This window comes from Poecilia reticulata, chromosome 10 (genome assembly GCF_904066995.2).
Source record: "Poecilia reticulata chromosome 10, P_reticulata-male-v2, whole genome shotgun sequence".
Classification (NCBI taxonomy): domain Eukaryota; kingdom Metazoa; phylum Chordata; class Actinopteri; order Cyprinodontiformes; family Poeciliidae; genus Poecilia; species Poecilia reticulata.
In genome coordinates, this window is record NC_088839.1 from 10,993,022 (window position 1) to 11,015,444 (window position 22,423).

Below are 22,423 nucleotides of genomic sequence, written 5' to 3' on the forward strand. Positions count from 1 at the left end.
AAGATCCTGCTCATCAGAGAGCATCTCTGCCCAAGCTCCTACACTGTGCTTCCCTACCATGAATCTCTTAATGCACTTTCCTCTGTGCCTGGACTCTGTGACCTCTGACAGAACTTGACGAGTAGTCTTCTTTCTAAGTTGTAGTAGCTTTGGCGTTGACTGCATTATTACACCTTCAGCCGTAATTCACCTTTGTATCCGTCTGCCACATGTAAGAAGAGGAACACATGCTAAATGATGAACGTGTTCCAGCTTTTTTTCAGTTTTACCTAATCTAAATTAAGCCAGTGTTGTTGTTTTTTTATAAAACAGCCAAGTTGCGCTCTCTCCATGTCCTGAGGAAGCCCTCGTTCCAAAGCTTTTCGGAAGCTGGACAATGGCGGGATATGAGAGGCGCAGCGTTCTCCCTCAGCTGCAGTCTTACCTTCTCAGGATCTGGACTCAGAAGCTTCATAAGTCCTCTTTCTATCCTCTTAACCCTTTTTTTATTCTAATGCAGTTTGTTGGCTAGTTTCTCAAGTGTAAAGTTGCACATCCTTGCTCCTGGATAGTTGTTTTTAAAGGTAACCTTGATTGTTTGCTGGTTTGGCATTGGTCAGGGATTGTAATGCTTGTCATTGGTAATGAATGACTCAAATGAGGTTTAGCTGAATGTGTGCATGAGTGATACTCATTGTTTGGCAGTCCCTGAAATAGTTAGTTTGTAATTGTGCTCCTGTGTCAATCCCTCATTGTGCTTTTGTCCACCAAACTGATGCGGCAGCAAAACAGGAAGCTAGCCTTCCTGTTCACGGGAGGCAGAAGGGCAAGAGGCCATCATGTCAACACAACGTTGTCACTGTCTGCAAAGGCGCCAGTCGTCCATAGCTGACAAAAAAAAACAAAACATTTGGGGATGCTGTCTTACCACAAGTTTTCCAAGTGATATAAAACCGGCATAATCAGCAGAAACGGTGCTACTGATCACATGACAGAGCCACGATCGTGTTTCTGTGCCTCTCCTCCTAATCTATTGCTCCATTGTTTTAACCCAGTCACTCGCCCGCTGTTTCTCTTTTGGAGGTAATGTTCTTTTTGTTTGTGAGTCACATCGAGGCCATGTGTCCACTATCAGTGGGCCTGATCAGCAACATTCTTCATCAAGTCTCACAATCCCTACGCTTTGTTTATCCACAGAGGAACGTAAATGCAACCGTGCGCACGCACACACACACACACACACACATACACACACACACACACACACACACACAAATACAATTGCCAGTGTAATGCTACACTACAATCTCCACCCATTTTTATTGCTATTCTGTTGCTATTAAAATACTTGCATATCTGTCTTTCTCACTACACATAGTATGTCTTCATATCTTCACAAGGACTTTGCATTGACCTAAAACTTAACTATTACTAGTACATGCCTAACCCCAAACCTAAAATCAATTCATACCTTAGTACTAAACCTAACCCAAAGCAAGTTTTTTATTCTCATGGGGTCTGGGCTTAGGGCCCCATAAGGAGCAGTCAGTCCCCACAACGTAGTATTTGTTTGGAAAATGGTCCTTATACTGTATCAAAAACAACAAGGCCATGCACACACACACACACACACACACACACACACCTACACGCACGCACACACACACACACACACACGCACGCACACACACGCACACACACACACATGCACACGCACACAGAGAGAAAGAGGGAAAGAGACAGGCAAAGAGAGACAGAGAGAGAGAATAAATGATCCATGTCCTCCAGCCTTGCATAGCCAATTGCATGATCACATGGGGAGTTCATTGCTGATGTACTCAGATTGACTTTGTTCCAACATCCTGGATTCTGGAGGGACATGCACTGGAAAAAGGAAAATATATTGAAATATATTTGTAATAAAGGGTCGAGAGGAGGGCTGTCAACGGCCAAGGGGCAGGATCCACCATGGACAGGTTGCTATTACTTCACACTGCTACGAAGGATGAAGTTACTTTTAGCACACAAATTTATGCTTAGGAGCAGGTTAGCAGGAAGACTGTAGGAATAAGTGGGAGTACATTGAGAGGACACACACACATTCATCAGAAGAACATGCAAACTCCCTGCGCAAAGGCCACTGCGCAGGGAGTGGCCTTCAATGTGAAGGCCACTCCCTCGCAACAGAAAACTTCGATGTGAAGTTTTCTGTTGCGAAGGAACCGTGCTATCAGCTGTTCCACCGTGCAGCCCGACGTCGATTCAGTCAACCCTTATCCTCATTCATACATCATAGTGTCCAGCAGAGAGCAGCAAGGCTGATGTGTTGGTATGGGTTGTGTTTTGAATGAATTTATACAAACTGTAGAAGTCAAGAATGGCCATTAGACTTTTGGTTAGTATTAAAGTTTTTGTCTTGAAGCAATAATTCAGCTCTAGCTAGTTTAGGAGCTGATGATGAAAACTATATGGGCAAGCTAAGCTAGGCTTCCCCCTGAGGCAGCGAATGAACTCCATGTCTTTGCTGTTGCTGTCACTGAAGTTTGTTCAGGTTCTGTCTAGAAACGTTCATTAAAATCTTTGATAAAATGTGCACACATTCTTCAACAGTTTATTTTATGAGTACAGTCAGTTCCAGAGTTTAACAAAGCTTCTTAAATGAAAAAGAAAAAAAACCCAACCCAAAGCAAATCCAGCCTGGGGATAATTACCCTGCCTTCATTTCATGGAGAACGATAGTTATAATACGAAGTCGGTAACAGGAGGTAGCTGCTGTTTTTATTCCCTCAGCATTTTTTTCTACGGCCATGCAAGCTAATTATAGCACATTTCTTGGCATCAAAGTACAATTAGTGGAATGCCACCTGTAGGTGTGTTTGTGTGTGTGTGTGTGTGTAGGGGTGTGTGTGTAGCCTGACAGACAGGTAAGTGCAAAGGCATTACATTCTTGGAACTTAGACAGGTGGTTTTCCAACAACGGTGCACGTCAGCTGACTGGTTGTTGCTGTAATCTACTGTCATTGCATGGGGAGCGTCAAATCAAGCTGGTGCCACTGGTGAGCACAGAACAAGGAAAAAGGCTGCAGGTTATTAAGCGTTTGGTCTGTCATTGTATAATGGCTGCATGAAAGTTCAGCTGTTTTATAATCTTGCTTTTTTTCAGTGACTCGTGGTTCACATGTTTGCCGTGTGTTGGGGTGGCTGGAGGGGAGTCTGTTCGTGTGCGTGCGTGTGTGTGTGTGTGTGTGTGTGTGTGTGTGTGTGTGTGTGTGTGTGTGTGTGTGTGTGTGTGTGTGTGTGTGTGTGTGTGTGTGTGTGTGTGTGTGTGTGTGTGTGTGTGTGCATGTCTGCAAAGGGAATGAGGGCAAGGAAGAAAATATGGGCTGTTCCTGCGTTCCAAAGAAACGTGTGGGTGGAGTTACAGCCTAAAACTTCCTCACTCACTGACACGCTCTCTCTTTGAAAGGAGCAGAAACACACATGCAGGTCTGCAGCTCACCCTTACCGATTTACACATTCTTTCTCTGTTTTCTTTTTTTCTCCTGTGCTTTTGACAGTGGGGGAATGACAGCACAGTCAGCAGCTGTAATGGCGGCTGTATAGAGAAGCGAGATTCAGACAGAGGGAGATATACAGACATCCTGCAAAGTATGAGAGGAATGAATTGAGTTGGGGAGAGCTGGCAGTAACACAGAGGTAAGATGGCTTTCTTTTTTTTTTTGTGTGTGTTCAACTCCAAATTCACTCTGTTGTCCAAAACTTGGTCCTTTTGAGTAAACACAGCTGTACTTTGTACTTTGCCACATGACCATAAAGCTGTTGTCAGCCTACCAGCTGTAAACTTTTTTTTTTTTTTTTTTAAGAGAAGAGTGTAGAGTAGTGATTTTATCTGAATATTCATTTCACTTGTGGCTTGATAATATCTGTAAAGAAAATCAAAGAAGAGAAGATCAGTTTCTTTTACAGTAATCATTTCTCTTCTGATTTTGCACGATAAAAAACAGAATGAGGAAGAAAACTCTACAAAGCCTCAGAAATTCACAGTTTTGCTTTGAGGGTTTATTTTAACGCTGTGCAGCATTGCGGCGAATCTCCCTTCAGAGTTGCTCTGTCTCGGCCACACACAGGCATGCGAGTGGGCAAACGGGGGGTCTAGTCTAAACTTAGAGACCCGGGCTCCTCTCTCATGTTACCCTCTGCTTTCTCTTGTTTGCACATATTCCGCCGCCACAAACTCCACATGTTGCGCACACACATTCAGAGAGAGCGACCTCGGGAAGCAACATCCGAACGCAGCCGTATGTTCGCCATATGTTGCTCGTTAGGTTGAGCATTATTGCCGTGTCACAATCGCAGCGCAGGCTTTCGGCGCGTGAAGAGTGGATGGTTTGTTTATAGCAGGTGGGCTTCAGGGTTGACCACCCCGTTCACTAAAAGATGTGCCGCGCGTCAGTGACCCTGACAGATCTGCAAGATGAGCAGACGATTGTGACTTTGCAGCTGGTTCCACAGTTTTTTTTTTTTGGTTTTTGTTTTCAAAAAGAGGGCTTTGTGACTTTTACAACATCAGTAGGGAACAGGTTATATTGTTTTAAAAGCATGTTTTAGAGAGGTTATCAGTAACCCTTGTGCAGCCACTGGCTCCTGCCCATAAAAAAGGTCCTGTGCATGTGACTTGCACATATCAACCTTGAGAAGTCTGTGTTTATTAGATTATCCATCCGCTTCCCCGAGAGAAAAGCAGGCCAGTCAGAAGAGTGTCTGGATCTGCCTTGGCACGCCTTGCGGCTGTTTACAAGCGTTCTGCCTCACTGGATACCCATGCACAGATTCAGCCGTGAACATTCAGCTCGCCGCGTAAACAAGATAAGAACGCCGATCCCAGGCAAGGATATCAACCCCCTAGCGCTCGGGGTGAACAGAGAGCTCAGGCTCGAAAAGAGGAACAAACCGTCTGCATTTCACTTCAGTTGCTGGAAATCACATTCAGAGAAGTGGTTCCCTTTAGTTTTCATAGATACAGCAGCCTGCAGAGGTTTTTTTTATTATTTTTTTTACGTCATTTCTATGTGATAACTTTTGTAGCATCACTCAAAGCGCTTTACACTGGAGCAAACAAAACTGCATCCTCATAGCATGATGCTACAACGTCCGTGTTTCAACATGGTTTTTGTTCAGAGTGTTTGTGGGGTTAGTTGATTTGCATGTCACATTTTGCATGTAGGTCTCAGGTACATTTTGATCTTGTCAGATGTTTGCTGTGTCACCTTAATAACTTGTGTCTCACTGCAGACAGAACTTCTTTTGACTTTCTCTCATCAAGGATTTTCTTTTCACTATTTTACAATATACACCAGATCTGTTGATTGTTATGCTATTGGTTATCCTTTTGGCAGATCTTTCCAGTGGACCTGTGGCATTCTGCAGATGCTTCAGAGTTAGCATGGACCTCTTGGCTGCTGCAGATAATTTCGGATCTATTTGGAATGCTGCTTTATACCCTAGCTCAACTTTAAGTTTCTCCACGACATTATCCCCGTCGTGGAGACGGTGATAACGTCCCTGTCTCCACGACAGCTGTGGACCCTTGATATTCATGGTGCTGTTTGTTCACTATGTTCTTTAAAAAAAAAAAAACCGCTGAGGCCTTCACTCAGCAGCTGCATTCAGACTGAGACTAAATTACTAGCAGATGGACTCTGTTTTACTAATGAGGACGATTGATTTTATTTGGAAGCATCAGAGTAACGGAGGCTGAGTGCAGTTATGCGCTCTTTTATTCTGCTTTAAATGTATGCTCTAGGCTTATCAAACAAAATCCACACACTCATCTTCTAATAAAATTCAAAATGATCAGGTTTTTCTAGTCACTGGGATTCCCAAAAAGCACAGACAAAGAGAATTAGAACTTTTTGATACGTGCCCATTTAGAAATCTACTGTACTTTCCACTTGTGAGAAGGCGCCAAAGATAGCGGGATAGCTAAGCAAATAATGACAAGACAGTTTCTGCTCTAATCTCAGCCGGAGTCTGCTCTTTCCCTCACAGCTGTGTGAGTTTTATCCCTGCTTCCTCCAGCACTCCAAATACGTGCATGTCAGAATACCTAACAAAGTTAAGCGGACCAGTGGTGTGGGTCTAATTGCAAGTGCGAAACAGTCATGTGACACGTACCGTTGCAGGCAACGGAGAATTACCAGCTAGCAGTTCAATGTTGACTCAATTATTAACCATTTAGTTTTTAAGTTTTATTGTGTCTCTTGACCTCACCGTGTTCCCTAAAGTTTGTGTTTGTCGTCAAAGGCAATTGGAATTGCAGGCAGAAGCAGTTGAATGCGGATTCATCTTGTCATAATGTTTTGCTTGTCTTTAAAACACTTTATTTTGCCTTTTGCTTAACCTCCCAATCAATGAACGTATGGAGATGTTTCTTGTAAATGGTCTTGTTTAGGAAAGCAATTGGATGCTTGAACTGTAAGAACCATCTTCATGTTTTTTTTAAGTAGAACATCGCAGTTCTTCATTGGTTGAACAATGAAAACTGACAGTGGTCTCATATTTTCCACGTAAATATGGTTGTTATGAGAAGCTTAAAAAACTCATCTCTCTAATTTATTGTGTATTAAGTTATTATATCCTAATTTATTTCTAGGAGACCCTATTGTGCTTTTCCAATGTGGAATCTCTTTTGACAGAGTTGCAAACCGCTGGTTGTATGTACTAGAACTAGTGTTTCCTGAATGAAGGAGGGTCTCTACTCGTACTTCTAAATGCATGAAAGTTTGGGGTATTAAAACAATCTTTGGTGACTCGTAAGAATGAGGTGACTTTGGCTATTATCTCGTTTTCCAAGCTTTTCTTGACATATCTCAGCTCTTTATCCAATTTTCAAAGCAATTTCTCTAACTTGCATTTTGGAAGGCTCATCAAATGGTGTTTATTTAACAAAGGGATTGATGCCTCATTACAGAACTATAATTAAACTAGCAGACGGTGGGATTTTATTCTTTACATATAGTACACTGGTCAACCATTTCTGTTGCTCTACACCCTAGAATCTATGAAATATTGTCAATAGGGAGAGTAATATAGCATTGAGTGCATATACCTTATAGTACTTGGAGAAACAGTTCAAGTATTTCTGTATTAAAAAGTCATCCTTTTGTTACTCTTGTAAAATTCAAATTCCCTGAGATAATGAATTTAGGGGTTTCTTAAGCTATAATTCAGTCATCAAAATGAACAAATAAACTAGATCCCTCTGTGTGGAATGAAGTAATTTGTGACGTTTTCTTGTTGAACTGAAATGCTGAACTATATTAACCTTACACTGGTATTCTGATTTGCTCAGGTGTACCTCTGCAACAGCTGGCATAACTTTCATGATGTTCCTTTGTGTGGAATATCCAGTTGTCTGTCTGTGCCGCCAGGCGACTCTCACCTCCACTTTCACTTGACCTTGCAGCCCGTTCCTCTCAGGCATTGCCTTACAGCGGGTCAGCAGTACAACAGACACGCTGTTGTTATGACACACACTTTCAGTGCATTCTCTCACTCTCGCACACGGGCGAATCATAAGGAAACTTTCACTGAGGCCTGCCCCCCACACACACAATACCAATTGCAAAGAGTGCTTTGTGGATCGACTGACTCTCTGGGCAGCTACTGAGAGGGAGAGAGAGAGAGAGAGAGGTTGGTGGGTGGGGGCAGATGGAGGCTGCAAGAGAGAGAAATATTACAAAGAGGAGCAGTCCCAGACAGATAGAGGAGAAAAAGAAGAAGAAGAGAGGGGGACTGTAGAGACAGGTCCTGCTTACACTTACCGGTAGTGTGAGCAGAGCAGGAAAAGGGACTACAGAAATAGGAAGGGAGGCTAGGCTTGGGCAATTGAAAGGAAGAGAGGAGGGGGGAGAGAGATAGCGTTGTTACTAAAGTGGCTGAGGGAAGCTGATGGGATGGCATTGATCTCTGGGAGCTGCCGGCTCCTGGGCCAGATGGCGTCTTGTTGCTGCAGACCGTTCCTCGGCTCGTCCTGTTGTCGACCGCTCATCAAAGTCTGCCTCTCCTCCTTCACAGGTCGGTCCCCGGCCCGCTCTCTGTGCTCTGCCGTCATGGCACGGACCGCTGCGTTCAGATAGGCAGGGACATAGGTCAATGTGCGGCATGGGTAACACTCTTAGCCAAGAAGGTAAAAGGAGAGGGCATGGTGTGATCCTGCACTGCATCAGCGTAACTTTGCGTGCGTTTGTGCTAACTCCGTTCCGATGGAAAGAATAGGCTGTTGTTCTCTCTGGCATAATGTCATGTTGCATATTGTGTTTGCTCCCCTCCCCATTGTCTTGTGAACGCTTTGCATCTGGATGATAAAGTTCTATTGTTCGCCCTTTTCTCTCTTTGACTTCCACTGACAAAGCATGTTGAAAGAGAGAAATTAAATTAATAATAGTCGTCTTTTTGTATTATGTATTTGGTGAAACATTGCTCTGACACGAAAGTGTCTGAGGAGTCAAGCACAGGGACATCTGAAGGGTTTCCTATCAGTGTAAGTATGCGAGCCGGGCCTGTGTGTGCTCTGTGTCCTACTGACAAATCTCCAAACTAACTGTGGCTGAACCCCACTGACCCCAGTGATGCTTAACACATTCCCCAATCCTGAAACCTTTTTATTTTTTTTCCCAGGAACTTTTGTGAGAAATACTCAGATTTGATCCATGTTCAGATTCAGTGTCTGTTCAGTGAAGCTATATCCAGGAGCTGGCCATAATTTAGAAATAATCCCCTGATTTAACCTTGATATCCCATTTAATGTATACACAACCTTATTGAAAACCCCTATTATAAGGGCATAACATAACTCTAAAGTCCCTAAAGGTCATGTTAAATCTGCTTTCTGTCAGAAACTATTCCAACTCCTAGGCTAAAACTCCCATTCAGTGTGTTAATGAGCTTTGGAAGTGCTGATAAGCAGATTTTGCTTAATTTGGCTCAAAGCAGGGGAGCTGTTTCCTTTTCACATTAAGACAAACTGACCTAAGTGACTGCTGGCCGTGGCTCCATATTTACTGTAAACATGTAAGCGGGGTGAAAGGGGGCAGAAACCCTACATGCTCAAACTAGTAAATAAAGAGGGATTGGTAAGATATTAAAAAACTTCTGAAACATTTCAAGAGTTCTTCACCTAAAATGAACAATAGAAGGAACTGATTTTACTCCATTATGATTTTTGGTTTGTTTGTTTGTTTTATTTGGTTTTGCAGACATCTCCCCTGCTGAGCTGGATGCTCTTTGGAGGGAACCGCCGTACGGTCTTGGAGGAACAAATGAACACTTCCCAGGCAACAACATCATGACTCAAGGTACGGCAGCGGTGCGGCAAAGACAGGAAAGCTCTGTCAATTCGAGCAAAGTCCTTTATTAGCTCGGCGGAGAAACGCGCTTAACGAGGTTCATCTGAGCAGGAGCGGCAGTGTTGCTTTACCTCCGCTCACAAACCGAGGAAGTCTTTGGGATATCCTCTCTGCTGCACAATGGAGCGAGCCATGGGAAGCTCGTCACCGCGTTAATTCAGAAATGATACGCTTCAGCAACCCGTGACGTGCGCATCCGTCCGGCAGACACTGACGGTGCCTCGCAAAACTATCCACACAAGCCACATAGTTAAGAGTTTTCCAAAGCACTAAATGTTTGAAACGTGCAAAACCACATGCATGCAATGAGGTGCATGACTAAAAATAAAAAGTATTGGATGAATAGATCACAGATTAAGCCAAGGTTGTTGGAATATGTAAGAATATTGGATGAAGTGAGAAAATGGTAAGACATTAGGTGTCCTATGTGTGTTGTAACACCAACCAGAAATACTGTTTTTAGTATCAAGTAGTGATCCTGTGTCATCTGGAAATGTTTTGAGTTTAATATCCAAACTGCAGTCAGACATGTGAATTGCGATTAAAACCGAGTTAGCGCCGTCCTGTGCAAGCGGTAGAAAACGAGTCAGCTGTTTTCACATGCAACAAAGATTTATATCCTGCGCAAAATTTAAGGATGTTGTTTAAGAAACAGCGAACAGAGGATTACGTTTCCTGCCACGTGTTATCCACGTCATCTTGATCCAGAAAGAGAGAGTGAAAACAGAAACAAGGTTTATATTTTAGCCTTTTGTATGAACAGGTGAGGAAGAGGATGGTCCGATTGGAGACTCAGGAGAAGGAGAGGAGCATGAGAGCTACTGGAAGAAGAAAGAGGCCTTCCTTCGAGGAAGTAAAGTTTCAGTCGGGGAGAAATTCTCTTCAGGTAGAGTTCCTCTCCACTTCACCAGAAGCCCCACACTTCACCTGTTGGGTCTTGCGACCTGGAAAACACATCTAGTGCATCTATGAAGGCGCTTCCCATGGATTTCATTTTCATGAATGAAACGAATTCTGATCATATTCGTGTGTCTGCTAATGTTTGCTCAGTCAGCCATTCGGCTTCATCCATCACATCCCCCCCAGGTTTGTCAAGAGAAATGGATTTAAATGGATTCCCGTAAGAGGCTTAATGGTTTCGTTATTGCTCCCGGGACTGCTGTTTCGCACACGAAGCAAATAACTTAAAACTTTCACAAAGCACCTGTAATGTAGTCTTGAAAAGTGTAATCTCATTCTAATGTAGAAAATGTTATTGTTTCCATTGATTTTTTTTGTTTTTATCTTAAGTGACAAAATCATAAGAAAAAAAAAAGCCCTCTTTCCCATCAATGCTTTTTGATCATGCTTTACGTATCTTTTGCGTAGAAATTGTGCTCCGGTTTACCGGGCGGAGGCGTTCCGGTGACAATCCAGACCAGTCCCTGCAGGAGGCGCTGCGCACACGACTCCGAGTGGTGGAGAGCAACAGCAAAGACATCACTCAGCTCTTTCAAGTGAGGCCAAATGGTGTTTCCTACGTTTTACTGCACTTTAACTTCGTTCTGTGAAGATCGTTGGAAATAATCGCGTACACTACATAAGGCAGATGGAGATATATCAGCTTATGAATTATTAAAGCCTATAATCGACACACGGATGAATGATTGGAAGCTGAAACCTGAAAGCTTCTTTCCTCAGGACCTGTCGGCTCGTCTGGTCTCCGTTCATGCTGAGAAGGACATCTTTGTGCTCACGTTTAAAACGGTGGAGGAGATCTGGAAGTTTTCAACTTACCTCTCGTTAGGTAGGACTCAGACCTCCTTCTGATAGATATTCAGTTGTAGTTTTATTTGTATGCTTTTACTGAATTTTGCTTATTTATATTTCCAACACTAAAGAATGGTTAGCCAAGTCCTGCTGGCAGTAAGATTTTAGTTTATGTCACTGCACTACAGTTGTTTTTTTGTGTCTGTTTTTGCGGTTCAGGTTTTGTTGCCCGATGCTTGGAGAACTTCCTGTGTGACCAGTCTTTCTGGCTGGACACGGAGCTGCTTCGTGATTTAGAGATCAACGTCACTGTGGACGAGGAGCATCTCGCCACCCTCTACCTGGGGCTTCTGCTTCAGGAAGGTGAGCAGTGCTGATTTTTATTTATTTTTATTTTTTTTGGACTGTACTGAATGTATGAAAATATTGCCAATAACATGAAACAAAAATGTTAATAGAAAAGGTAAATGTGTTTGTGTTTTTCTTATTGAGACTTGAAGACATAATAAAATGGTATTAATTTTAACATGGCTGCAGAATGAAGTTGCCGATTCTCAGACTGTGTTGAAAATGCCGGTGGTGATACTCGGTCTGCCTTTTGTGATGCTCAGAATAATTTTTGGTATGCATCACTTGCAACGGTGAACCAGCAAACACTTGTGTGTAAATGCACTTGTTGTGATCATTTTACCTCCCGAGTCAAAACTTGGATTTGGTTGATTGTGTGAAGTTAAAAAACAATCGTGTTTTGGTTTCAAGCTTGAAAACTTGTGGGATTTGCTCAGGATGCAGAGTAACTACTGTTAGCAATATAAACTAATAGCAATATGTTTATCTGCATCTTATCTAAATGCCTTAGGAACAAGCTGAGTGACATATTTTCTGTAGTCATATTTGACCCAATCTCTCTCTTAGTGACCCTTTTAACGTTCTCACAGTCTTGAGCATGAAATATTCTTTATTCCTTTAGAGGTGAAACTGTGTTATGATTATCAGAGCCAGATTGATCCCAGTACTCAACTCTGCTGGTTCATTCCTGTTCGCTGCTTTTCAAGCTTTGAATTGTGTAAACGCTTTCTGGGAGTGTGGATTTCTTTTCCCATCCAAAAATGTAGCTTTTTAAGTAAACAGTCAAAATGATCCATTAGCCAGCGTAAGCCGACACATACTGTAGTTTTTCTTTGCGTCTCATTGGTATGTTGCTTTCCTTGGTAGCTGACTTTTTGTGCTTTAACGTCCTTCCAGACTCAGGATATTACTTTTATTTTGTTTGTTTCATTTTTTTTTTTTTTTTTTACATTTATACAAACTTATATCCATGTATGTGGAGACCAGTTTACTGAGAAGATATCACCGTTCTCCAGACAAAAAGCTACACGGGCCATATGAAAATACTGCAGTGTTGGCAAATAGCGATAAAAATTACATTAGCTTAATAGGAGGGTATATACACCATCCATCATTTGTGACTGAATGAGGGCAGAGTTGCTGCTACAGAAAAGCTAATCCACAACCACAATGATTTTAATCCAAACCGATATCACTGAAAACGTCTGCATGCATCTGGATCCACGCAGACGAGCGTTTGCCACAAGCTCTCTTCTCTCCTGCTGCAGGATCTTTTTTCGCCAAGGCGCTGTTCACCAGGAGCGAGGAGGACGAAGACAACGAGGAGCAGCTGTCGTTTAAAAAGAATGACCTGCTGATAGTGAGGGATACGGGGAAGGACGACGTTTGGGAGGGCACCATGCTTGCCACGGGGAACCACGGCCAGGTGCCGGTCCATGCAATGCAGCCGCTGCCCTACCCTTTCTACCAGTAAGTTCCACGGAGAAGCCGCCTCGGTAATATAACATGCTCTTTATTAAACTTTAGTTAAAGGCCAACAAGAAGTAGGAACATTCGTGCAGGAGTTGGCTTAACTTCAATATTTTCTACTTCCTGTTTGGTCAGGTGGTTCCTCAGGAAGTATCCGGGCCAAGCTGGATGCTCACCAGTAGAAAAGGAACTGTTTGAAAGTTCAATCGGTAAAGCTTTTCTGCATATTCTATGATTCAGCGTTAACCTGCAGGAATTGGCTGTTCGATTTAGATTCACATTCCGAATGCTTATACAAGCTCCAGCTCATCTCATTTGTTTTTCTCCTCGGCCCGATCGTCTGATCCCTCAGTGACCGGTTCGTGTGAAGCCATCGTTGACTACAGTCCAGCTGGGCCAGATGAGCTCCAGCTGAGTCAAGGGGACCGGGTGGAGATCCAGGGTCTGCTGATGCGGGGGCTTTCCGTCTTCATAGGAAGACACACGTCCACAGGACGCAGTGGATTTGTTCACAGGGCCCATGTCAAGCCTCTGAACGCCAAACCCCTGTAAGAAATCACATTTTAATGTCATTAGATCTTTTCACACGTTTTATCTCATTCTCATTATGAGATGAGATGTGACTTTTGTTTTTTTTACGGTTTGTGTTTTGCTTTTTAATCATTTGTATAAGGCATTGCAAGATTCACACAGCTTAAAATGTAGCATTTTTGTTTGTGTTCGCATGGTTTATAGATATTTCATGTGACATATTAACGCAAAGTTGCACATATCTGTGAAACTACATGGTTTTCAACATTTTCACATTTTGTTTGACAATAAAAAAAATCAGAAAGTGGGTCTTCTGTTTGCATCCAACATCTTTGGAATAAATATGGAACAAATACTCTGTACAATCATACTTTGACGCACAAACGGGTGCAAGTCTTTTGGGGTGTATCACGGGGTATGCATACATTTTCAAGGCGTTACAGTGGGTTTGCTGGCTTGTCAGTCATTCAGTCAGAGTGGGTGATGATGCCGGGAAGATGCATGCAATCATAATGCCTCCTTTGTTTGCTTCTCACAGAGACAGACAATTGGTCTTTCTCACAGAGGAGGAGAAGGCCAGCCTGGCTCAGGTTAACCCGTATAGCTCGGAGCCGAGCGACAGCTGCCTTCTGGAAAGACTCTTCTCATCAGACATCAGCTCTGTGTACAGACTAGGTAAAGGAACCACTGGATCAGTTAAGGGATTTTACCTTTTTTTTTATTTTTATCAACGATAGAACCCAAAAAGATAATTGTGCCACAGCACGATTTTTTACTCCTATTTTGTTTGATGCATGGTTTGAGCATGTTTCCAGAACAGTTGTTGTTGTTTCGGTGTTTGTTTTTTCATTAGAAACTGTTTTTTTTTTTCTTCATCTGGTAAGAGATACCTTGAGCTGATTTACCTTATGTGTTTCCAGACAGGCTGGACGAGGCCGACTTCATGTACATACGGAATCGGCCAAAGCATGGTAATGTCATAAAGCAATTTTAATGTGCAGTACAAACTTTTTCAGCAGCTGACACACTCGTCTCACTTCTTTGCAGATTTCCAGGGTTTTTCCAGCGCCCGTCAGAGCCTGATGTCCAACAGAAGCGACGGGACAACGCAGAACCAATCCTCCCCCCGCGCCTCCATCGCCTCGCCGCGCGTGTCCCTCTATCATTCCCTCAATCCTCTGCCACGAGAGGGAGAGCGGCTCTCTTTCAATCTGGAGGACACGTTTAAGGAGCTGGATGAGTTTCAGGAGGATCCCCCCCTCTTCATGGAAGAGAACAGCTGGGAGGGGGAGAAGTCGGAGCTCAGCGACCCGACACTGGCTCTGTTGAACCACGAACACTTCCAGGTGAGCTAAGTTGCTGTTCATTCATCGTTTCGCCAACCGGGTTAGAAACACAGGCGGGTTTGGCTTGTGCGAGTGCAGACATATGCAGATCTCTAGAACAAAAGCTCTGAATCATTATGACATGCAGACGAGACGGACCATTAGTGTACTTATCCACAAACTCATGAGCTCAGCTTCCTGAACTGCCTTAAAGGCTTTCTAAAAGTGTGACACACTAGCAAGAATGCGGATGATGCCACATCCGAGCCCAAATACCGAGATTTATACAAAACAAACAATGTCTCGTCACCCTGCCTCGGAAAACATTTTAAATAATGTTTCATGAGACTGAAACAGCATATCTTTATGAGACAGTAGAAAATGAAAAAATATAGTTAGTTTCATGCTCTTTTTTTTGTGCGTGTCTTCCAGGATGAATTTCTGCCCTTGTACGACCTGCACTGCTCCTTCCTGTGGATGACGTTCGGTGAGAAGACTGAGAACGAATTGTCCGGACATCTTGAGAGTGTCAGGGAGTGCGCCAAGAGACTGGGCATGCATTGGGCACATCGGCGTGCGTGCTTTGTCCTGGGCAGACTCTGCGCCAGAAAGCTAAAGTTCTCCCAGGTATCTGAAACATCAAGCAAAGAAGAATCTACTTTTTTTTCAAAATAAAAAGAGCTTTCTCCAGTAACTCTGTCTTATACTAGGCTGAGAGTGCCTCAACACAAGTGTTGATACGCTTGGAGCCTTTTAACGTTTTGTTAAGTAACAACCAAGCTTAACCTGGCTCTCCATCTTACGGTAGCTTGAGGTCTGCTACCTCGTCTCTAGCGTCAATCAGAGAAGTAGCCAAGAGGGCCTGCTCTGGTGGAGCAGCAGAGGTCAAAGGTCAGGTTGGACCCTATTGGAGAACTATTAGTTGTGTGCAGCCCAGAATCCTGACCTTTATGAAAGAGTGGCAAAAAGCAAAAGTAAAGCCGTATGAAGTTCTTACTGCATACTTTACAGTTTTCCACAAACTCTGTCAGGGAAACAGAGTGTGGAAGAAGTTCCTCTAATCAGATGAGACTGAAATTAGATTTTGTTTTTTGTCCTTGGACAAACTGATATGTATTGTCTTGAACATGGACAACACTGATGTTAAGAGCTGATAGTAAGACGAATGAAGCTAAATATATTCATCCAGCCCGACAGACCTTGAAGTATTCGTTGAGAAAGAAAAGGGTAAAATCTTCAGTTTACCCGTTTCTAAAGTTTTTAGAGACATTCCACAAATATTTGTTTCCTCTTCTTAGATTAACTCGGGAGACTGAATGGAAAATCCCAACCTTTAAACTTTGTGGTTACAGTGTGGAAACATTGTATCCACAATGAAAGGTTTAAGTATGACTACTTTGCAAGGCACTGTAGCAATATTCTTGGACAATTTATCACAGTAAACACTAATCATGACTCTTTTTTTCCCCCTCAGGCACGAGTATACTACGAGGAAGCTCTGAGTGTTGGCGTCAACGGCTTCTCCGATGTACCGCTTCTCGTGGCTCTCTTCACAAACCTCACTGCCATCTACCTGAAGCAGCGCATGACCGATAAGCTGCCCCAGATCCTGGAGAAGGCCAGTGCCTTAATACTCTGTCTTCCCTGCCATGCTTTCATGTCCTCAGACGAAGTTGAGCTGCTGAAGCTCCTCCTGAGAAGAGCCGTCGTGCTGGGGGACAAACTTTTGGAGGCTCGCGTCTGCTACCTCATCTCTAGCCTCTACTTGGTTCTTAAGAAGACAGAAGACACGCTGCCTTTCTTCGAGCGACTTCAGTTCCTTTCAGCCACACTATCGGCCACCGAAGGCGGACCTATCGAACCGTTGGACCTCAACTGGCTCTTGAGCTGGCTCTACCATCGCAAATACATGCCTTACTTAGCGTTGGCCTCCCTAAGCCTGGACTCAAGAGAAGACCATTCCCTTTGTGACGCTTTCCAGAGGATCGAGTTGTTTATCAGGAACTCTGTCCGTCTGAATCCGTGCTGGAAGGAAGGAACCTCGCTACTCCCCGCTCAGATAGTGGTTTACCTGCAGCAGGCTCTTGCCGTGGCCGAGCAGGGTGATGACATAAAGATGCAGCGCGACCTTTGTTTGGGTTTGGCTTTGACCTACCAGCAGTACGGTGCGCTGGACAAAGCAGTGTGCTGTGCTCAACAAGCCGTGGAGACAGGAAGTCACATTAATGAGGAGGATGGCTTTGAGGCTTCAGTGCTACTTGGTTGGCTGCTGGTGTTGACGGGTCAGGCTGAGAGGGCTCAGAGTATTTTAGAACCACTGCTCACATCGCTACAGGTGAGGAATCCAGTCGGTAAAAAAGTACTTAGAAGGTGTTTATTTTCCCAAAGCAACGTCTGATTTGGTTCTTTTTGGTGAAAACAGAGCACGGATAGTCCTACTCAGCAAGGAGTCATCCATAACCTTTTGGCACTGGGCCTGAGGCATCGGGGTCGGGTCCGAGAGGCAGGCTGGCATCTTCACTCCGCCTTGGAAATCTCCAGAGAGAGCGGGAACCAAAGAAATCAGGCTCTGGCGCTGGCCAACCTGGGCTGCCTGGCGCTGGACTCTGGGGCGAACCTCCTCGCTGAGCGCTTTCTGGTTAGGTCAGTGTTTCAGCTCTCCAGGGTCACGTAGCGGCGAGGTTTGATTGGAGGGTGGATGGTTCAGAAGCCGTGGGGTGAAAAGCCGGATCACACCTTGCATGTCGCACCAATACAGGGACAAATGAATTTTTGCTTATCATGCGTTTCCCCCCAATTCTAGGTCTCTGTGCCTTTTTCTGGATCTCTGGGAGAGTCCGACCGATGAGGAACACGTTCAGGTGTATCTTTGGCTCGGGCAGAGTTACAAGGACAGAGGGAAGAGTCAGGACATCAGGGCATGCTATGAAATGGGGCTGCTAATTGCACTGCATGCCAGAAACTTGCACAGTAAGCATCTGCACAACCACAGTGTAAAGATATTGTGTTGGGGGGAGAGGTTTTGTGATTAACAGCTTTCTGGGATGTTGATTACAATACGAAACTGAATAAATCTTTATACTTTACGATATAAAATATTGCAAATCACATGCGTGTTTGAAATACATTAAGGAAAATAAACATTGTCAGTAGCACAATTAAAAATATATTTGCTGAGAAAATCTATGTGGTCGATACATATTTTCCCTTTTTTGTCGTTTTCTGAAAATTTTGCCAATTTTTGCCAATATCCTGATTGTTTTGTATTTATTGCAGGTCAGATGGTGGTAGCCAAGCTTCTGAGTGTCCTGTACGCTGAAATGCTGCTCTACTGTCAGAGTATTGTTTACTATGAGCATTGCGTCTCAGTGTCCAGAGAGCTAAAGGACAAGAGACGTGAAGGAGAGTATCTGGAAAAACTCAGCAGCCTCTACCTCTCACTCAACACGGAGAAGTAATTTCCTTTTGTGTCTTTTGCACCAAGAGGTTTCTCTTTCTTCAAACATGTATGTTTTATTCTGTTGTTTTTTTTTTTTTTCTTTTCAGATCGTCTCGTAAGTCACTTGATTACACCAAGCAGAGCCTGAGGATTTCTATCGATCTGGGCAAGAGAGAAGAAGAGTCAGAGACCTGGCTGCAGGTGGGACGAATCTATTACCTCATCCAGGAGGACGAGCTGGCTGACATGTACCTGCAGGTAAGGAGGAAATTAAATAGACTGACTATTTTTTCAGTTACTCGTTTTTCCTGGTTCAGCCCTTTGTTCTGTCACAGCACTTGCATCTAGTGAATCTGGACGCTCAACATTCCTGAGTAATCTTTGCCCTTACTGACAGTGGTGCATATGTGCAAGTTCTCATAGTCTTTTGCGTGTTTGATAGTCACTTTTTTATTCTGTTTTTTTTTCTTTTTAATTTCAATAAAATGTAGCAAATACTCCCAAGAAATTCACATGTTTACAACCTGAAATGATATCTTGACTCAGGGAATAAATAACAAAAGTTTTTGACAGGCAGCGGTGAAGACAGCCTTGAGGATGAACGACCCTCACTTTGCTTTGAGCATCTACGAGGAGGCGGGAGACGTTTACTTTAAAGGCCACAGGAACCGAATGGCTTCAGAGATTTTCTACAGAGTAAGTAGAGATATTACGCCTTGTTTGTTGTCTCAAGGCAACGTTATTACAAGCAAGTAATTTCTACAATAGCTGTGGTCAGAATGGGCACTCTCTTTTTTTCACCCCCTCCTCTCTCTAACAAAACAAATCGTTTTGGCCCTCAGGACGGCAGTCTACCGTTTGCACGGAGCATCAAAGACGTCCATTCAGAGTTCCGCTTGTTAAGTAAATTAACAGAGTTACTAATGAATCAAAGAGAGCAGGAGGAAGCTCTGCAGTATGCAACACTGGCTGTTCAAATAGCTAACCAAACAGGTAAGAGTTGCTTCTTCTTTTTTTTTTTTTTTTGCCTCTTTGCTGTTCCATGTAGTGCAGATATAGATTCAAAAGCACAATTATTTTTCTCGTGCAGGAGTTCGTGAAAACGAGAGGACTGCATATCACCGCTTGGCCACGATTTACTACAATCTTCAGCAGTATGAGATGGCAGAGTACAACTACTTGAAGTCCCTTTCCCTGTGTCCGCCTGCTCTGCAGCATCCCACAGAGGCGCGCTACTACACTAAAGTCTACTGCAGGCTAGGAAACATTACGCTACATGAATTAAAGGTACTGCAGTCAAAACAGCATCAAACATCGAAACCGTGGTTATGTTCCCGTTTGATTTCCACCCATGTCAAATCTCAGAATTTAGTGACACCTACTGGGCAAAACAGGAAATTAAAAAATTTCACTTCCCTGGTGTCTCTAGTCTAGGCAGATCAGCACAGCTAGTTTTCCATGTTTGGACTAAAAGGCAACATCAGTTTTGTTCTCATTTGATGACAGCATCTTCCTTCACATTTTCTTTTTCACTTTTAAAGATCATATTTAAACAATTACTTTCTTTTTGCCACTTTTCTGAAAAGGTCAGATTCATAGTGTTCACATCTAATTGGATTTTAGTCAGGGGAGTTTTAGTTAAGGCGGTTTCCTTTTTCTGTTTCCTGTATTTTGTGTTGATCACATCACATATAGTTCCAATAAGATACATTGAAGTTACAACAGCTGGAGCGCTGTGTGTAGGTTAAATGATGTTAATTGACCTTTCCCTTCTGCACCTTTGCAGGATGCTTTTGATGCAGCGGGGTACTTCTATTTAGCACTTGCAGCCGCTCTGGAGGACAAAGGTAACCCTAAAGCTCTGTATGTGGTGTACATGAAGCTGGCGGAGATCCATGGGAGCCACATGCCCGATGCCCAGTTGTGCCAGCTGTACATCGGCAGAGCTCAGAGTCTGAAGAAAGTCCTGGCTGGAATTGAAAGCTCCCCAGACAGTGATTCCAACCTAAAAAGGGAGAATTTATCGAACGTCTATACTGCGTACAGAAAAAGTGCGAATGACACGCACTCCACCTTTGATTTCGTAGATAGTACGGTGGCGAGAGCTCATTCGGTCAAGACTGACTCTGGGAAAATATTGACGGACATGAATCTTGAGGGAGATTATGGTCTGAAGGATCACAGTCACTGCCCTGGTGACACAGACAGTCGCTATTTCGATGTTTCATTCTCTGAGACGGACACCATTGCGAGTCAGTCATACAGCGACAGCGTCATAACAGGATCCTTTGACACAGCTAAGGAGCACATTTCAGACTCCAGCAGCACCACCGACACTTACCAGAATCCGGCCGAAGGGAAGGATTCGGAATTGAATTCTGACCAGAGCATGCTGAGTCAAATACCTGCAAATCCCACAGGTGATCTCAGCAGACACACGGATGCCAGAGACACGGATTCAGATATTCCAGATGAACAAAGCACCCCGACTAAAGAAACTGATCCGACTCAGACAGACCGTGATGCTGGACGGAAGGGTCCGACCACCATGAACAATGCTAAAGCTGCAAGTAAGAATAATGCTCGGAGACAAACGGAGGAATATGAGTTTTGTGACGCACACAGTGAGCAAACAGATGCTGACACATAGCATTCCAGAGACTCTTCCTCTTCTCTGGCCGCAGGTTTTATAGCCAGAAAACCGATCGAAACGTTCCAGCCGATTGGCTATCTTTGTTTTTAGTAAGTGATGTCTATACTGTAAATCAATCAAAGCATAGCCTGTTTCCCTGATGTAGTTATTAAAGCGCACTGTATATGTAACTTGTTTTCTACATTGCAGTATAATGCACACATTAAAAAAAAGTCTTATTTTGTTTGCTGAGTGTTTATTTTATGCATTTTTAAGAAGTGTGAGGACGTTGTTAGCTCGTAGGATCCAAGAAACAAAACACATAACCATGAAATCCTTTATAAATTTAGGCAAAAACTGCCCAATATCAGAAACGGAAAACTTTTATGTTGTCAGTTTTTCTAAAATTCAACACTATCCTGTAAAACTGATTTTTTTAAAAATCTGAATATTACATTAGAGGAGCACTGATTGTATATTAATGTGCACCCAGTTTAATCTAAATATGTAGGTATGAATCCATAAATATGTACATAAACTGTAAAAAAGATACATTACCATTTGTTTTTCCACTTTTTGATATTCAATTTAATTAAATGGAAAAGAAAAGATTGTCTTTCCATAGTGTATGTACATTTCTGGTTTAAAAGTTACAGAAAATTCAGCTTATAGTGTGTAGGTGCAAGATTGGATGGATGAGTGTCCAGTAATTTTGTAAAGTAAAATCTTTAAAAGCGCCGCTAGAGGGCAGCATTGCACTAGCATGCTTAAATTAACCAAACGTCAGTGAAGAATCAGCTGTCGGTAGCCTGTGAAGTTCAATTACGTGACTTTCTACTTTTAACAAGATATATGATGAAATAAAAATAGTCCCATGATATCTCTGGATGCATTTAATTGATGGGCCAAAAGTATTTAGGATCTTGGCCATTTGACCATCTTAGAGTCCATCCATTTTCTTGCACCCTTTTTCCCCTCAGTGGGGTTGGGAGGGGTGCTGGTGCCCATCTCCAGCCAACGTTTCGGGTGAGAGGCGGGGTACACCCTGGACAGGTCGCCAGTCTGTCGCAGGGCAACACAGAGACACACAGGACACACAACCATGCACACACACACTCACACCTAGGGGCAATTTGGAGAGGCCAATTAACCTAACAGTCATGTTTTTGGACTGTGGGAGGAAACCGGAGTACCTGGAGAAAACCCATGCATGCACAGGGAGAACATGCAAACTCCATGCAGAAAGACCCCAGGCCGGGAATCGAACCCAGAACCTTCTTGCTGCAAGGCAACAGCTCTACCAACTGCGCCACTGTGCAGCCCATCTTAGAGTCATATAGGTAAAAAAAGAGGCTTCATCAGCAGTAGTTGCAGCCTCTTAGCAGTCTGCACATAACACATGATGTTACAGGTGTAGTTTGTATCTTACAAGGTTGTTACTTGAGGAGGGAATTGTATTGTACTTTTCCAAACTATTTCAACCAGTGAACCAAGTGTATATTCAGAAAAGCAATGGTGCAACTTTTGTGCTAAAGTACTGAAC

The 22,423-nt window shown here is 43.3% G+C and overlaps 1 protein-coding gene across 5 annotated transcripts; it reads left to right on the top strand.

Moving 5' to 3' along the window:
• Positions 1 to 3,359: 3,359 nt before the first annotated feature.
• Positions 3,360 to 21,124, top strand: sh3tc2 (SH3 domain and tetratricopeptide repeats 2). 5 transcript variants are annotated; one of them, XM_081611557.1, is made up of 23 exons: positions 3,360 to 3,675; positions 8,056 to 8,167; positions 9,237 to 9,335; positions 10,150 to 10,272; positions 10,755 to 10,882; positions 11,067 to 11,172; positions 11,355 to 11,498; positions 12,752 to 12,953; positions 13,089 to 13,162; positions 13,306 to 13,501; positions 14,023 to 14,159; positions 14,405 to 14,455; positions 14,532 to 14,830; positions 15,242 to 15,436; positions 16,284 to 17,144; positions 17,232 to 17,452; positions 17,613 to 17,779; positions 18,086 to 18,263; positions 18,356 to 18,506; positions 18,822 to 18,944; positions 19,091 to 19,241; positions 19,339 to 19,535; positions 20,035 to 21,124. In XM_081611557.1, exons 2-23 carry the CDS (start codon positions 8,134 to 8,136, stop codon positions 20,896 to 20,898), a joined length of 4,701 nt encoding a protein of 1,566 aa, XP_081467683.1. In that variant the 5' UTR covers positions 3,360 to 3,675; positions 8,056 to 8,133; the 3' UTR covers positions 20,899 to 21,124. The 5 variants fall into 5 exon arrangements, with proteins under 5 accessions (XP_081467683.1, XP_081467685.1, XP_081467686.1 ...); XM_081611559.1 differs by having other exon boundaries at positions 3,361 to 3,675; positions 8,056 to 8,521; XM_081611560.1 differs by lacking the exon at positions 8,056 to 8,167 and having other exon boundaries at positions 3,361 to 3,675.
• The last annotated feature ends 1,299 nt before the right edge of the window (positions 21,125 to 22,423 follow it).

Excerpts from the sequence above, each read along its gene's own strand:
- sh3tc2 (XM_081611555.1), top strand. The coding sequence starts at position 7,935 with ATGGCATTGATCTCTGGGAGCTGCCGGCTCCTGGGCCAGATGGCGTCT. Across the intron at positions 8,056-9,236 it reads CTGCCTCTCCTCCTTCACAG|ACATCTCCCCTGCTGAGCTG; the intron begins GTCGGTCCCCGG and ends TTGGTTTTGCAG. Across the intron at positions 10,883-11,066 it reads ACATCACTCAGCTCTTTCAA|GACCTGTCGGCTCGTCTGGT; the intron begins GTGAGGCCAAAT and ends TTCTTTCCTCAG.